This window comes from Sus scrofa, chromosome 13 (genome assembly GCF_054392235.1).
Source record: "Sus scrofa isolate SSC_HxYL_T2T_F1_AM1 chromosome 13, Sscrofa_HxYL_maternal_Yorkshire_Landrace_v2.0, whole genome shotgun sequence".
NCBI classification, from domain to species: Eukaryota; Metazoa; Chordata; class Mammalia; order Artiodactyla; family Suidae; genus Sus; species Sus scrofa.
In genome coordinates, this window is record NC_139395.1 from 138,230,252 (window position 1) to 138,245,816 (window position 15,565).

A 15,565-nucleotide genomic window follows, 5' to 3' on the forward strand; every position below is an offset into this window, starting at 1 on the left:
CTTATTATAGCTTCATAATAATCCATAGTTTCAGGGGCTGGGGTGCATTAGCAGTCCCCTCATGGTGGATGTTGAGGCTTCCAATCTCGTTCTGTTACACATAATGCTGCAATGCATGTGCCTTGTTCATGTTACTTCCTATTTTTGCTAACATACCATCTTTGGGATGGATTCCTAGAAGTGGAACTGCTGGGTCAAATATTTAGTGTATGTAATTTACCAAATTTCCCTCCACAGGAGTAGCATCATTTTGTGTCACCTCACAGTCTTACCTGCAAAGCCTAAAACATTTACTCTTTTATTATTTACAGAAAAGGGCTGTCATCCCCTGCCCGCAGCACTGCAGTCCTTGCCCAGCCCCTCTCTGGAGAGCGTGGGGTGGGGAATGGGCCCAGGCCGAGGGGTGGCTCAGATCACTCTGCTGGCACTCCTCGGTGAGAACTTAGTCCCATGAGCACACAGTACTGGGCGTGGACTAGGAGGTGGTCTGGGTGGGGGCCTGGGAAGAAGAGACCATGAATTTTTGTTCCATAGATAGTGCAGTACCACAGTTATCAATTTGTATCCTTTTTATGACACTTTCAGCCAACTCCCCCCACACCCCGAAACACAGTGTCCTCATATACATTTCATACTTTTTTGGTCTTTGTTAACATATGTATTTTGGAATTTTATTACTATGATTACTATATTTTGCTTCCTCTCCAAGGGTACTTTCTGATATTCAAATTCAGTTTTAAATGTAGTTATATGGTTCAGCTGTAAATTTCTATTTACAACGGAGTTCCCGTTATGGCTCAGTGGTTAGCGAATCTGACTAGGAACCACGAGGTTGCAGGTTCGCTCTCTGGCCTTGCTCAGTGGGTTAAGGATCTGGCGTTGCCGTGAGCTGTGGTGTAGGTCGAAGACCCAGCTCAGATCCTGCATTGCTGTGGCTGTGGTGTGGGCCAGCGGCTGAAGCTCCGATTGGACCCCTAGCCTGGGAACCTCCATATGCCGCAGGTGCGGCCCTAGAAAAGACAAAAAGACAAAAAAAAAAAAAAATCTATTTACAGCAACTTAAATATTTCTTGTGTAATTGGTTTCATTGCTCATATTTAGATTTTTTTTTTATTTATTTTCTTTTTATGGCCACACCTGTGGCATGTGGACTTTCCTGGCCAGGGATGGAATTGGAGCTGCAGCTGCTGGCCTATGCCATGGCCACACTGGATCCAAGCCACATATATGACCTACGCCACAGCTTGCAGAAACACCAGATCCTTAACCCACTGAGCAAAGCCAGGGATCGAACCTGCATCCTCGAGAACACTGTCAGGTTCTTAAGCTACTGAGCCATGACGGGAACTACAGTTTTTTTTTTTAAACATAAGCTTTATTTGGCTTCATTTTTAGTTGGAAATATTTTCATATTTATAAGAAGGACATAGGAATACTCTTATCTGAATCCTTGCAGATAGAAATTTTTTCTGAAGTTTTTATACACAACAGAGAACTTGACTGGGTATAAGAATTCTTGAGTCCCAGCCCTTTTTCTCCTTAAAACTTGCTCTCTGGCTTTTAGTGGTGGAACAGAGCTATCTGAAACCAGCTTTATTTTTGCTTGTTTTTTTTTTTTGTTTGTTTGTCTGTTTTGTTTTTTAAGCAGCTTTTTGGGAGTCTGTATCCTATTAGAATTTTAGTTTTTTCCAATAAATTTGCCAGATCTATCGAGATCTGAATCTCTATTTTTGCCTGGTTGTATTAAGGTAATAGTTTGTTGCTATAAAAGGCCATGTTAACAGTGGCTTAAAAAAGATAGAATTCTCTCTCTCAGGTACCAGTGTGAACCTAAATCATCCAGCACCGATGTAGCAGTGTCATAGTGACAGGAGCTTTTCTAACGTTGGACTCGGTTAAGATGGCCCTTCCAGCTCAGAGCAGCTGTCACCTCCATACCTCATTCTATCCAGTGGGAAGGGAGACCTGGTGGATACATCTTGGAGGTGGCAAATATGCATTTTCCTATCTTTCTGAAAAGTGGTTCCATGAAACTAGACCATGCCATGGATAAAGGTTTCCCATTCGAGTTCTATATTGCTTATAGTTAATTATTGTCAATTTCCCTTGCTTTTTGGTGTTTAGTTGTTTTTTAGTCTCGTTTTTTTCTTTTTCTTTTTCTTTTTTTTGGCTTCACCCAAAACATATGGAAGTTCCTGGGCCAGGGATGGAACCTGAGCCCCAGATGGGACCTACGCCACAGTTGCAGCAACATCAGATCCTTAACCCCGCTGTACCACAGCGGGAACTCCTTTTTAGCCTGTTTTTGATGCTCTTAAGTTTTTCCTTTTTTGATGTTTAATGAGAAACTATAAGAAGGAATATTGAAGGCTGCTAACTGGAAGCCATTTTTGACTTAGAAATCCCTTCTTATATATCAGAATCAAAGACTTTGTTATCTTCAAACTTTTACTTTGCAGATGAGGAGATAGGTCTCCACAGGGCTGTGATGTACGCAAAGCAATAGCTAGCGGACAGGCAAGCAAGGCAAAAACGGGGCCTGGCTTTCTCCTCTTCTGATGAGAAAGTGAGACTCTGGTACCAGAGATCAGGTCCAGGGGCACCTGTCCCTGCCTCAGGCCTGCCCTAGGGCAATTCTGCGCCCACCCTGGTAAGCTCCCCTCACAGCTGCTTGCTGCTTCTTGAGCAAGGCTTCCCCTGGGTACCACCAATTACTGTGGCTTTCAAAGGTGTAAGATGCAGGAGCGGGGGGTGCTGTATTCCTTCACAAAATGACTTTTTGGAGCTGAGAGAAAGCACGTCCCAGTGGTAGAGGGTGGTTAGGGGAACAGGGAAGACAAGACAGCTGTTTTCAAACATAAGGAGAGTTGTCCTAAGTGAGGTGTAGCAGATATGGTGTGAGGTGGTTGTGTCGGGGAACAGATCTCAGGGTCATTGGAAGGAAGAACTATGAGGCTGGGCTGTGCGAAGACAGAGCTGCTCTTCTCAGAAGCCGTGTTGCCTCTCGCCGGTGGGGTGGCCAGGTGTTGGAGAGAATGTAGGGGGCATTACTTTGTGTTAGGGAGGTAGACCAGATGACCTCCAGAGTCTTTCCCCAGTACTGCTGTTCTGTGACTCTGGAGTTGTGAATAGGTTTTGCCAGGTTCAGTGAAGGTGCCTGGAAGTGGTTTTGTAGCTGGGGAGAATCTCAGGACATTCAAGAGTCACAAAATATGTAACTTGTTCATATTGGAAACTGTTGAAATTACAGATAAATTGAGGTGGAGATCAAATTGAGTTTAGTTTTTCAAAGTTTGCCCCGATCACTAGAGGTTATTGGAAGCAAATGGGAATATTCTTCACTGTTCATTGTCAGCCACTCTTAGATCCGAAAATGGGAACAAACCACCAAGTACCTTGGATCCGTGGCCAAATTACTGCTTTTCCTAAGTGTATACAGGGAGCATCGAGGTCAAGTTGAGAGTGTGGTTTTGTTCTCTGCGGTTTCTCCTCGTGCTGGTGGTTTCTAAGCGAGCAAGAACATTAAGGACACTCATGGCTTCTAGAAAGACAGTGACTTGTATGTGGCTGATGTGAGCTCAAACAGAAAATTAACCCGCATATGAGGTCAGTTTTAAAACTGTAATTCATCAGCACCTTAAGGGAAATGTACAGAGGAAATAAAAGGCGGCAGCAACAGCTGACAGTAAACATCAGGGAACTTTCCAGTGGCGTTATTAGACGCAAGCAGCAGCGGTCAAAGGAATCTATTAGGCTTTAAAAAAGTGCATGTACCATTTCAGCTAGTTGCTGAATCTTATATTTGTGGGCTTCTTTCATCATTGCCTCTGTTGCCCGCATCCTTCCCCAGGGATGTAAGAATAAGACTAGGCCAAAAGCTTCATTTCCTTTCTTTGTTGAAACCCCTTCAGACTTCTCACTATTCTATTGATCTCCCTTTTTCTCTGTTTTTAAGTTGGCCCTCTATGCTGGAACTCTCAATTGCAAACCACCTCTTTCATCCTTCTTTTCTATAGCTCCATCCTGGAGGCAATTAGATTGTCTTTGGGCAGAGTTGGAGGGAAACCAATCAAGACAGAAGGGATGTTCAGGCCTGCTCACCACGTCTAGGGAGACATTAGCACATTCAAAACCACTATAGGTCATGGGTTTTCAAGGGGTTCGATCCAAGGGAGCAGGGAGGGGCTTTTTGAGTTGTGTAGGCTAATGAATAAAACCGTTGTTGTTGACCTAAGTCTCTATTTAATGATTGTCTTTTCATTTTGCATAAAACTAAGTTTAATTAGGACTTTCTGGGATGTCAGGATATCTTGTCAAGACAGGAAAAGGCTGGGATTTAAAGCAGAAGAAATGAATACAAAGTTTGTGGTGAGTAACTCATCAGAGCCCAGTGTATACACCTGAGGCTTTTCTAACTTATAGTAAAATGTGATAGGATTTCATCCTGTAAAGGGATAGTCTCATGCTTGTACTGCCTCTGGGAAGCTCAAAAGAGCCAAGTCCAAGTGCTGGGCTCTGAGAAAAATGGGTCATGGGGAGAACATCTTTGCTTAGAACACTGCCAATTGGTCCGCTTCCTGTCTTCCTCTCCATGTGGCCTCCCCTTCAGTTTTTTTGCAACCTAGGATGACGTCTGTGTTCTCTGGACCAGGGCAAGGCAGGCATCATCCTAGAACTTCTTTTCCTGCCTTCTCTTGCATGTTCAGAGACAAATATTTTGGAATTGGGCTGTTTAGGAGCCAGAATGAAGCCCTTTGGCCTCTGTTTAAAGCCCTTCCTTTAAAGATGTGCTATTTCTCTGTCTCTTCATCTGACATGAACACCTTGACCCAGGGGACAGCTTTCAGTAACAACCCTGGCTGCCAGGAACCCCCCAGTTTCTCTCTGGCCTGGCAGTCAACCTCTGGTTTGCTTCTCCCTCTGAGAGGGTGGCAGGCTGGAGTCCTAAATGGGGAAAGGCAGAGGCACAGGGACCAGGATTTCAATGGCCACGGGAAGGGCTGGCCTGTCCCTGTCCACGTTCATGTGAACCATAGTGGTGAGAGGAACAGCTGGCATCTAGATGCCATAAAACTTTTCAAAGAACGAGCAGCATCACAGACATTGTAAAGAATGGGAAAATCGAGTGGGGATGGGACACCAGTGAGGAACAAATTCTGAGAGATTCGGGAGCCCTCAGAGTTTGTTAGAGAACATTCATCTTCTGTCCTTGCTGTGCTATGAAGTCTCCCCAAGAAGCCTGAGCGACCACCTCTGGCGGTCAGCTGTCAGCTCCATTTTCCTAAGATGGCTTGGGTTTAGCAGCCATCCCTGGTAGACCCCACAGACCTGTGAACACAGGCAACATGTGGTGCGGCACCAGTCTCACCAGCCTCTTCAGTGTGTTGGTGGGAGCCCAGGTCCACTCCTCACCGCCAGTCCACGGCTGACCCTGTCCTTCTGAGTTCCTGGAATACTTACACTTAGGCTTTGGGTGGTGGTGGTGGTGAAGGAAGTATCTCTTTCCTTAAGCTGTCTGGCATGTTGTTCTCTCCCCTTTCCCCCACATCAAAATAAGCTCTTTCCCTGGCCATGCTTAAGGCTTCTTAAAGGTAGGGGCTGGTCTCACCTAGTTCCTGTGCAGCAGTATCCACTCCTCCAGCTCTGTGGCTCACCGTGCACACAGGGCTCACCCAGAGGGCCCACCCGCCGAAGTTCTGACTCAAGGGGGACTCCAAGCATCTGTGTTTCTCCCAAGTTCCCAGGTGATACTGAGGCTGCTGGTCTGAAGACCCTCGACTGAGCGCCACTGACCTAGCTCCATGCAGCTTTCCAGTCCTGATGGCATGTGCTGCCTGTGTCCCTAAGCCCCTCAGGAGTGGAACTCACCTGACACTCTGGGATGGGCAACGCTTAGGTAAAATAAGAGGCCAAGACACCAGGATCTTGTTAGCTGGATATATTTCTTTTTTTGTTTGTTTGTTTTTGTTTTTGTCACAGAACACTGTTTGCAGTAGAGGAAACTGGCATTGCAGTCTGGTGGTAAAATGGCTTGTTCACATAAACCAGTACATGTTCATCCTTTAGCGCAAAAAGCCCTAATGGCGCGTACCCTATGGAAATTCAGGATATCTCCAATACTTTCTCTCTCTGTTTTTCTTTGTCATTTTTTTTTTTTTTTTTTTTTTTTTTAATAAGCATTTTCAAGGTTTGTCCAAAAGAAGGCCATATAGGTTCTTGGCTAGCGGAAGACAATTCAGAACAGCTGTTGCACACTTGGACTGTCACCTTCTCCAGGCTGGCAGTTGATATTTTTTTTCCAACTCATTTTTATTAAAAAAATAAAAAAATGCTCCAACTATCAGTTTTACAAAATCTCTAAGGGAAACACAAGAGCAAGGTGCTGAGGTAAAAAACACCTGAGGTAGCTTTTTTTGTGTGTTTTTCTCGTTAAAAAAATCTGTAAATTTAACGCCCTGGGCCAACGACCTCGTGTAAATTGCTACTTTCCTCCATATTTTTTTTTAAAGAAAGAAATCATTTCGCTGAATATTGATGGCTTATACACCAAAATGTAAAAAGACAAAATACATTCTTTCTTTGTGGAATTTTTCTTTGTTTGGTTGGTTGGTTGGTTGGGTTCCTGTTTTCCTCTTCCAAAATGCTAGGACAAGTACCATTGACTCTTGTTCTTTTGAGTAACCAAGTGTAAGTTGAGGCTGGTTTGTGTGTTTCGCTTTTGTTCCTTTTGTGTGATGTGATACTCAGAGCACTGCTTTGCCTGGGGGTGCGTAGATGTGGGGATGGAGACAGAGGGACGAGGGAATTAAAGAGAATGGGGATGGAGAAGACGGGGAGGGAGAGATAAACAGAGAGAGACAGAGAATTATATAGCAGTATGCAAAAACCAGTTTAAAACCTGTGAAGCAAAGAGAAATGGGTGTGTGAGCTAGAAAGGGATGAAGAGAGACAGAGTTTCCTCTTCAGAGAGACGGTATCCCTTCTGTTGACATACACAGGTGATCCAGAACTGCTGTGAGTGTCCTTTCGACGCGATTTCCCTCTGGGTGAATTTTGTGCGGGTGGTCTTGAAGCTCCTTACTAAACCATTAGACCTCCCAAAGAACGACTTTATACTTTAAAGTCTAGAAAAGCCTGCTTTCTCTTTGAAAAGAAAAAAGAATTAATAATTGATTAAAAGTTGGAGTTAGTGGAGTTATTTGATATATTATTTCTAAAATATATTAACGCTGCAGGCACCCTGTGTAACCCACAGGCCACATATCTTAACATCTTTCCCCTTCTAATATGTACATACATGTACAGAGACACTTTTCCACAAAAAGAAAAGGGTGTGAATTTTGCTTTGCTTTGAACACGTTCGTTCACCTATGTTAGTTCAACTAAAAGGGATAGCGTGGTGGGAGTTAAGGAGATCCGAGTGGATGGTGAGGTGCATGGCTGGGAAGCCTGCAGAGGCCCGGGGGGAGGCTGGAAGCGGGAGGCTGGGCCACCCAGGGCCACCCTCTCGCCTCCCTCCTGGCCCCCCGGGATTCTCAGGGCCTCTGCAGAGCCCCTGGCGCCTCCACAGACTTCTCATTCCTCAGGATGGTCTTTGGTTTGCTCCCGATCTGGCTGGCTGTGTTTGGTCTCATTCTGTCAGGTGTTGGAAGGGCTACATTCATCCGTTGTTTGCTGGTGCCTGTGGGAGCCTCACTTGCTGCGCTGTGAGGCGACTCCCTGAGGATATTTCTGCTCCTGCTGCTTCACCTGTTGTACAATTTCCCTGATCTTGCGCTGTGCAGTCTGCAGCAGGGGAGAGGAGGGGGACGGGGGAGAAAAAGGAACCCAGTTCTGAGGACAAGAAGTGGGGGCTGGGGACGTGGGGTTGGGACTTGGGGCAGGGAGGAGGTAAACTCAGAAAAGTGTCATCTACCTGTGGGCCTTACTCCAGAGGCCTCTTCTGCCTGGAAGTAGAAAGGCAGAGTTCCCCACCCCCACCCCGAGGCTGCTGGGCGGGGGTGGGGGTGGGGGGTGGGACCCCAGAAACTTGCAGTGAGCTGGGGGACAGATAGGACAAGGAAGCAAAAGCCGGGCACCGGTGACTAGAGGCCTGCAGAGGTCAGACAGCATTCTCCCTCCCAGCCACACAGGCTCCAGCTTCCAGTGCTGCCCTCCCCACCTCATCTCCTAGAGTTACCACAAAGCTGGTGTATGGCCAGGAAAGATGGACAGTCAATGGGATGGAGGAGGAAGTGAGAAACTGGCTCAGACACTCTACCCTGAACTGGAGAAAGCACACGAACCGAACCCCAACCTGCTCCCTCATCCACCCTGGTGCCCCCACCGAGGGGAGAACCCCCAGGCTGAATTCCTGCAGGAGCCCAGTGGTTTCAGACCCAGGCCTGGGCACTGGGGGAGCTGGGAGGGGAAGAGCTGCAGGAGAGGTGTGGCCAGGCTCTGACTGCAGGGGCCTTAAATGGCACTTGCTGGGCGCAAGGGCCCAGCATGGAAAGTGTGAGATGATGTGCAGACAAACCTGCAGCGTCTGCTTAGACCGCCTCTGCTCCTTTAGGACAAGGATGGGCCTGCTCTAACCCCAAACCCAAACCCCTCTCTCCCCCTCCAAAGCATCCAAAAGAACCAGAGCGAGTCGCCCTTCTGACTGGAGCCCTGTGTCCTGGCGAGGCTGTCATGGTGAGGGAGTAGAGAGGAAGAGAGATGAGGGTCTCCTGTGATGCATGTTTAACCCATCCTAGCGGGATTTTGGCACCCAGGCTGGTCTTCAGGGCCCAAGGTCTTCTTGCCTGGATATGGCTCCCAGCAGGGAGTAGGAGGGTAAGGGAACAGGAGAGCCCGCAGCTTAGCATTTCAGAGGCTTGAGCTACGCGGGCTTGACTCCAAAGGTCTGCATCCTTCCTTAGGCCCCCCTAGTAGGCCTGGGAGGAGGGGTGGTGACCCAGGGACCAGTCGCCCCTGCCCTGTTCCATCTGTATGTGGGAGTGGGGCGTGTAGGGCCTGGGGCCACCTGACAGGTCACCAAGTGCTTAGAGACTTGAAAAGGTTAGCAGGAGAGACTGTCACAGCACAGGTACCTGGCTGGCAAAGAAATGCCCGATAATTCTGACAATCACTTCCTCATTTTCATCTGGCGTTTGGTCACGAGGCACGATGACTTCTGCACTGGTTAAGTTCTGCAGTTCATTCACCTGTAAAGGGAGAAAAGTGGGCTCAGCAGGAAGTGGAGAGGGGAGTGGCCGAGGGCAAGGAGGCTGGAGTCTGCTGTCCTGTCCTTCCACCTAGGACACCTCTGGAGGAGTACCGGCCCTGGTCACACGAGGCCATGTTGGACTGGGCACCTGGAGGCTCAGTGGCAGGGAGAGGGAGTCTAGCACCTGACTTCATGGAGGTGCATCTGGAATGAGTTCCTTTTATTTTTTTTTGTCTTTTTAAGGCCACACCTGCAGTATACGGAGGTTCCCAGGCTAGGGGTTGAATCAGAGCTACAGCTGCCAGCCTATGCCACAGTCACAGCAATGAGGGATCCAAGCCACACCTGTGACCTATGCCACAGCTCATGGCAACGCTGGATCCTTAACCTACCGAGTGAGGCCAGGGATCAAACTGGTGTCCTCATGGATGCTTGTTAAATTCCCTACCTCTGAGCCACAACGGGAACTCCTAGGATGAATTCTTATTCTGGGATTCCAGTCGGTGTGGTTCCTGCTTATGCTCACAGTGACCCCAGGACTCCTGATAATCCAGGGAGGAACTCTCTACTGGACACGTTCTCCTGGGTGGACACGACTACTTGCTTGAGTCACCAGAGAGTAAACTTTCCTTCCTCACAGGCCCTGTTCTGTTCTCCACTCTTCACTGTCATTCCTGCTTTCCTCCTCTTGGATTGTTCTTCCTCCCTGCCATTCAGTTCCATCCCAGGCCCACCTCCTCCTGAGGCTGCCAGTGCCTGCCAGTGCCTGATCTAAAATCCATTTCCTGCGCCTCCTCCACAAGACTTCCCCCTGAGGGCTCGCCCCCCACCCCTGCCCAGCCTCTGGCGCAGTGCTGAGTGCACATGGGGGTTGGCCAGCACCCAGTGGGTAGTTGACAGGTTCGGAGGGTGCACAGAATTCAGTGACTGGTTCTAATGTAACCACACAGGACATCAAAGGGCTCAGATTCAACTCCCCCGTTGACACTGGCTGTCTTTTTTTTTTTTTTTGTCCTTTTGTTGTTGTTGTTGCTATTTCTTGGGCCGCTCCCATGGCATATGGAGGTTCCCAGGCTAGGGGTTGAATCAGAGCTGTAGCCACCGGCCTACGCCAGAGCCACAGCAACGCGGGATCCGAGCCGCGTCTGCAACCCATACCACAGCTCACGGCAACGCCGGATCGTTAACCCACTGAGCAAGGGCAGGGACTGAACCCGCAACCTCATGGTTCCTAGTCGGATTCATTAATCACTGCGCCACGATGGGAACTCCGACACTGGCTGTCTTTTACCTGTTGCATGGGGTGGTGATCACATCCCTGATCTGGGGAATCTTGTGCAACTGTAGAGAAAAACTACAGAAACTGCATAAAGGGGACTCCTTCTGTCTAGAACTTGGGTTTGATTCCTCTGTAAGAGCTTCCACGTAGAGATAACAGCAAACACACACACACAGGACCCTAGAGATCCCCCAAATTCCTACCAGCCAGCACTATCTATCACTTTGCCAGTGTTCACTGGTGCCACTGGAGCTTCTCGAGGGGCCCCTCACTGCCAGGTGGGTGAGTCATGTTCTTGAACACACCAGCGCCCGAGGGACCCCCTGCTCATCCCTATAGGCTTCAGAGTTAATGATCTGGCACTTTGCAAATTGCACTGTGTTACTGCCACCTTCAGGTTGAAAACGCTGATTAATTTTTAAAAAACTATTTTCTCCTCACCACCTGTGGCCAAACTAGCTTCCCTGTAGCAGATGGCTATTTGGGGGAAGTAGCCAGAAGACAGGTCTGTAGGTGGGAGCCTTAGGGCTCTGGAGGCATCTTTCAGGAGATTCTGAAGACTGAGTCAGAAGAAGAGTGTAGAACACCATTCAGGTCTCTGAGTGAAATTAGAGAAATAGCCTGCCACGTGAGTATGGGCAGACCTCATTTTATTGCGCTTTGCTTTATTGCGATTCACAGATACTGTTTCCTACAAACTGAAGATTCTGGCAACCCTGCGTCAAGCAAGTCATCACTTCCTCAACAGCATCTGATCATTTCGTGGGTCTGTGTAACATTTTAGTAATTCTTGCAATACTGCAAACCTTCCACGAGCAAAAAGATTATGACTGACTAGCTGACAGCTCAGATGATGGTTAGCATTTTTCAGTAGCAAAGTGTTTTTTATTTAAAATCCTGACTGCTGTGGCTATGGCATATTTTTTTATCATTACTAATCCTGGTTAAAATCCAGTTTAAAGCAAATAAATGAAGCAAAAATTGGGTCTGTCTTATAATTACATACTTACATACGAGGTTCTATTTTTTTTTAAATTATTGATTTACAGTGTTGTGAAGTTTTAAAAATTAAGGCATATATACACTGTTTATTTTAGACATAATGCTATTGCACTTGACAGACTATAGTCTAGTGTAATATAACTTTTATACATACTGAGAAACCAAAAAATGTGTGTGACTTACTTTATTGCAGAGGTCTGGAACTGGAACCCATAGTAGCTCCAAGGTATGTCCGTATACTCTGGGTGAGACTCTGCTACCTGTCATTCTGCTGCTCTGTGTGTGGGTTTACAAGGGCAGGGGGCAGAATCCCTGTCTTTATTTCCTGGCACATAACCTAGACTCAGTGTTCCTGGGCTCAGGACCCTGGTGTTTGGGTACCTGGCTTAGCACCATAGATTTGGGCCCTCAGTTCCGGATGATGCTAATTACATTTCTGTCCTTGAAGAACCAGTGGGGGTCTGAGGGAAGTCAGGCCAGGAGATGAAGCCAGCTGGGAGTACACTTACGGTTTTGCCGCCCTTGCCAATCACACGGCCGGCTGTAGAAGAGGGCACTCGGATGTGGGCTTCCAGCTTCACCTCTTCTTTGGGGTTAAAGAAGTTTTCTTCTTTCAGTTTCCCAAAGATGCGACCCTGGGCCTAAGAAAGTAAGACATGACTGACTCTCACCCTGTCTGACACTTAGCCGCCAGTCCACCTGCTTCAGCAGTGCTGCTACAGGAACCAGTGAGTCCAGGCGATAGCACAGCCCCGGCCCCCAGCTCAGCTCACTCAGACCTGGCAGGCACATACCTGCCACACCCAATGAGGGTACCTTGCAGACGTGACAGACACGATGGCACAGGAAGCTTTCTGCATGTAGGGATGGCGGCGGGGTTGGGGGGAGGCAGGGGACAGGACGGGACTATGTGTCTTATTTCCATATCCTGAGTACCTATAAACAGTGGGTTGAATGAATTTATTCAGGGAATTCTCACCTTCCTTCCACCTACCATGACATGTTCAGACCTCTGGTTATTAAAGGATGGAGGCAAGGGTGGTGGTAAGGCATTTGCTTTTTTAATTTGGCTGCAACCATGGCATACGGCAGTTCCCAGGCCAAGCACTGAACCTGTGCCACAGCAGTGACCCCCCAGCTACAGTAGTGACAATTCCAAATCCTTAACCTGCTGAGCCACATGGGAACTCCGGGATTTGCTTTTTGGTGTCTAATTCCAGAGCTAAGGTAGCCAAGAGGTTACTGTTCTTTTTAGGGCTGCACCTGCAGCATATGGAAGTTCCCAGAGCTACAGCGGCCGGCCTATGCCACAGCCACAGCCACAGCCGTCAGGATCCGAGCCACATCTGCAACCTATACCACAGCTCACGACAATGCCGGATCCTTAACCCACTGAGCAAGGCCAGGGATTGAACCCACATCCTCATGGATACTAGTCAGATTCATTTCCACTGAGCCACAAAGGGAACTCCCAGAGGTTATTATTCTTTTTTAAAAGACTTTCTAAAAAATTGAGATATAATGTACACAACTTAAAATTCAGCATTTTAAAGTGTACACTCTAGTAGTTTTTTGTATATTTACTATATTGAACAACCTACACCACTACCCAGAACATTTCTATACCATTCCCCCACATAAAAACCTGTACCAGAGTTCCCATTTGTGGCCCAGTGGAAACGAATCCGACTAGTAACCATGAGGTTGCAGGTTTGATCCTTGACCTTGCTCAGTCAGTTAAGGATCTTTTGTTGCCATGATCTGTGGTGTAGGTTGCAGATGCGGCTTGGATCCTGCATTGCTGTAGCTGTGGTGCAGGCCGGCAGCTGTATAGCTCTGATTGGACCCCTAGCCTGGGACTGTCCATATGCCTCGGGTGCGGCCCTAAAAAGCAAAAACAAACAAACAAAAAAAACAAAACCTGTACCTATTAGCAGACTGTACCAATTCCTCCCTTCCCCCAGCCACTGGCAACCACTAATCTACTCTGTGTCTATGGATTTGCCTTTTCAGATAGATGGAATATATAATATGTCTGCCTTCTTTCACTTAGCATACTATTTTCTGTGTTCATCCATGATGTAGTATACATCAGAATTTCACTCCTTTCATGGCTGGATGCTATCCTATTATGTGGATATACCACATTTTGTTTATCCATCCATGCGCTGAAAGATTATTGTTCTTAAATGTTCCCACAAGTGTCAATTTTTTTTCTCATTTTAAATAATAAAGACTAAATGTTTATAAATAATTATGTTTCTGGCTTTTAGAAAATTCAAATTATAATTTTCCTAGAGAAGAAAAAAAAGGCAAAAACAAAACAATGCACACACCCCGCCTGCTCTGCAAACAACTTCCAACAAACCATGCAATTTCCCCCTCACACCCTGTGTTTATGCCCCATCTTTATTTTTTATTTTTATTTTTTGCTTATTTAGGGCAGCACCCATGGCATATGGAGGTTCCCAGGCTAGGGGTCAAATCAGAGCTGCAGCTGCCAGTCTACACCACAGCAACGTGGGATCCGAGCCATGTCTGTAACCTAGACAACAGCTCACGGCAATGCTGGATCCTTAACTCACTGAGGGAGGCCAGGGATTGAACGGCATCCTCATGGACACTAGTTGGGTTTGTTACCACTGAGCCACGACAGGAACTCCTAAGCCCCATCTTTAAAACCATGACCAAGGGATCAGAGATGTCCTCGAGGGGGAGCTCTCTGAACCGGGCACTAACAGATGATCCACTTTTCCATGGGAAAGGGAAGGAGGGCTCCACACAGAGGGAGCAGCCAGAAGGTGGGAAGACGCTGGGTGACTAGTGACCCAGAGCAGGAAGGGATATGGAGACTGAGCCTCCAAAGAACAGCTTGACCCTGCCTCTGGTCTGGGGCAGTTGTGCCTGCTAAAGCTATGGGGCTAAGGGGCTTCTTGGCACTGACCTTGAACTGGGCTTCAGGTGGGCCGGTGATGATGACCATTCTTTCGCTGACGTCTGGGCCTTCTGCTGGGGCGATCTGTAGTTCAGAGAGAAAGACGGAAATGCTGCTGCTTGGCTCTGTTCCCCGAGACCTTCCTGTCTACGTGGATGGCACACCACTAGCAAGAGACCATAGGGCTTCTGTCTTTGTACCCAGCACTTTGTCTGAACCTGCTACTTCCACTCTGGGTCTTAGGAAATTATGACCATGGTGCTCAAATCAAATCTGGGTCCCTGGCCACTCAGGAAGAGTTGGAAGCAGGTTAGCAGTGACTGTCTGTCCCTGCCCCAAGCACCAGCAGTGACTGGCCTTTTACCAAGGGCCCAGAGGAGAGGAAGGGCTAGGCCACAGAGAAGTTAAGTTGGAGCCAGCCTGCAAGAAAGGGGACCCTGGTTCACATTCTCAGTTGAACTAGAGCAGGTGTGACTAGAACCACCAGCTCCCCTGAGGCACACGAATCAATGGTGATGGCACCAGAGCAAGAATGAGGACAGCTTTGTTCCAGCTCCAGCTCTGCAAATCAGTCCTCCCCACCACCTCCACCCACCGCCGATTGAAACTTGGCGGATGAACCTGGAAAGCTCAAAACCTCCTTCTAACTCTCACTTTCTGAATCAGACGACTTCTGTAATGCACCTCAAATGATGGACCAAACAAGCATTTTTCTGGTTAGATCCTCTATATATTTTCCCCCCGCATATCCTTATTCCAAAAACCTTAAGAGTAGCTTTAAAAATAAATACACTGCAGCAACATTAAAGTTAATTTCAACTAAAATGAGTTAAAAGTACACCAGACATTTAGGAATGAGCCACGAATGAGGTTAGTACGCAAATGTGTCTCATAAGGTCCTAGACACTGGCTTAGTTATTAGGCCACAACAGACTCCATTCTACGCTAAGAGCAAATACAAAGAAGAAACAGGATCAATGACAGGTCACAGTATTCCTAAAGCAAAACAAAACCAGTGACTCGGGGAGACAGAATCCATTAGACTGAGCTGTTCAGAGTGAATGTGATTCACCACCGAAGGGGCGCTTCCACATTTATGTCTCTGAGCCCCTGTCTGTCTTGGGCTCCCCTGGGAGACCTCCACCTTCACAGAGTTTAG

The 15,565-nt window shown here is 47.5% G+C and overlaps 1 protein-coding gene across 21 annotated transcripts in view; it reads right to left on the reverse strand.

Annotated features, from left to right (window-relative positions):
• Window positions 1-6,587: 6,587 nt before the first annotated feature.
• Window positions 6,588-15,565, reverse strand: part of IGF2BP2 (insulin like growth factor 2 mRNA binding protein 2) — a 164,050-nt gene continuing 155,072 nt past the window's right edge. For 12 of the 21 annotated variants that reach the window (XM_084990626.1, XM_084990623.1, XM_021069998.2 and 9 more), the window contains 4 exons: window positions 14,416-14,490; window positions 11,981-12,112; window positions 9,075-9,188; window positions 6,588-7,785 (listed from right to left, as the gene is read on the reverse strand). In XM_084990626.1, the coding sequence (XP_084846752.1) occupies window positions 7,693-7,785; window positions 9,075-9,188; window positions 11,981-12,112; window positions 14,416-14,490 (414 nt within the window). In that variant the 3' untranslated portion in view covers window positions 6,588-7,692. Of the gene's footprint in view, window positions 7,786-9,074; window positions 9,189-11,980; window positions 13,320-14,016; window positions 14,491-15,565 lie in introns of those variants that run through there. The other 9 variants (XM_084990621.1, XM_084990618.1, XM_084990629.1 and 6 more) reach the window with 8 other exon arrangements.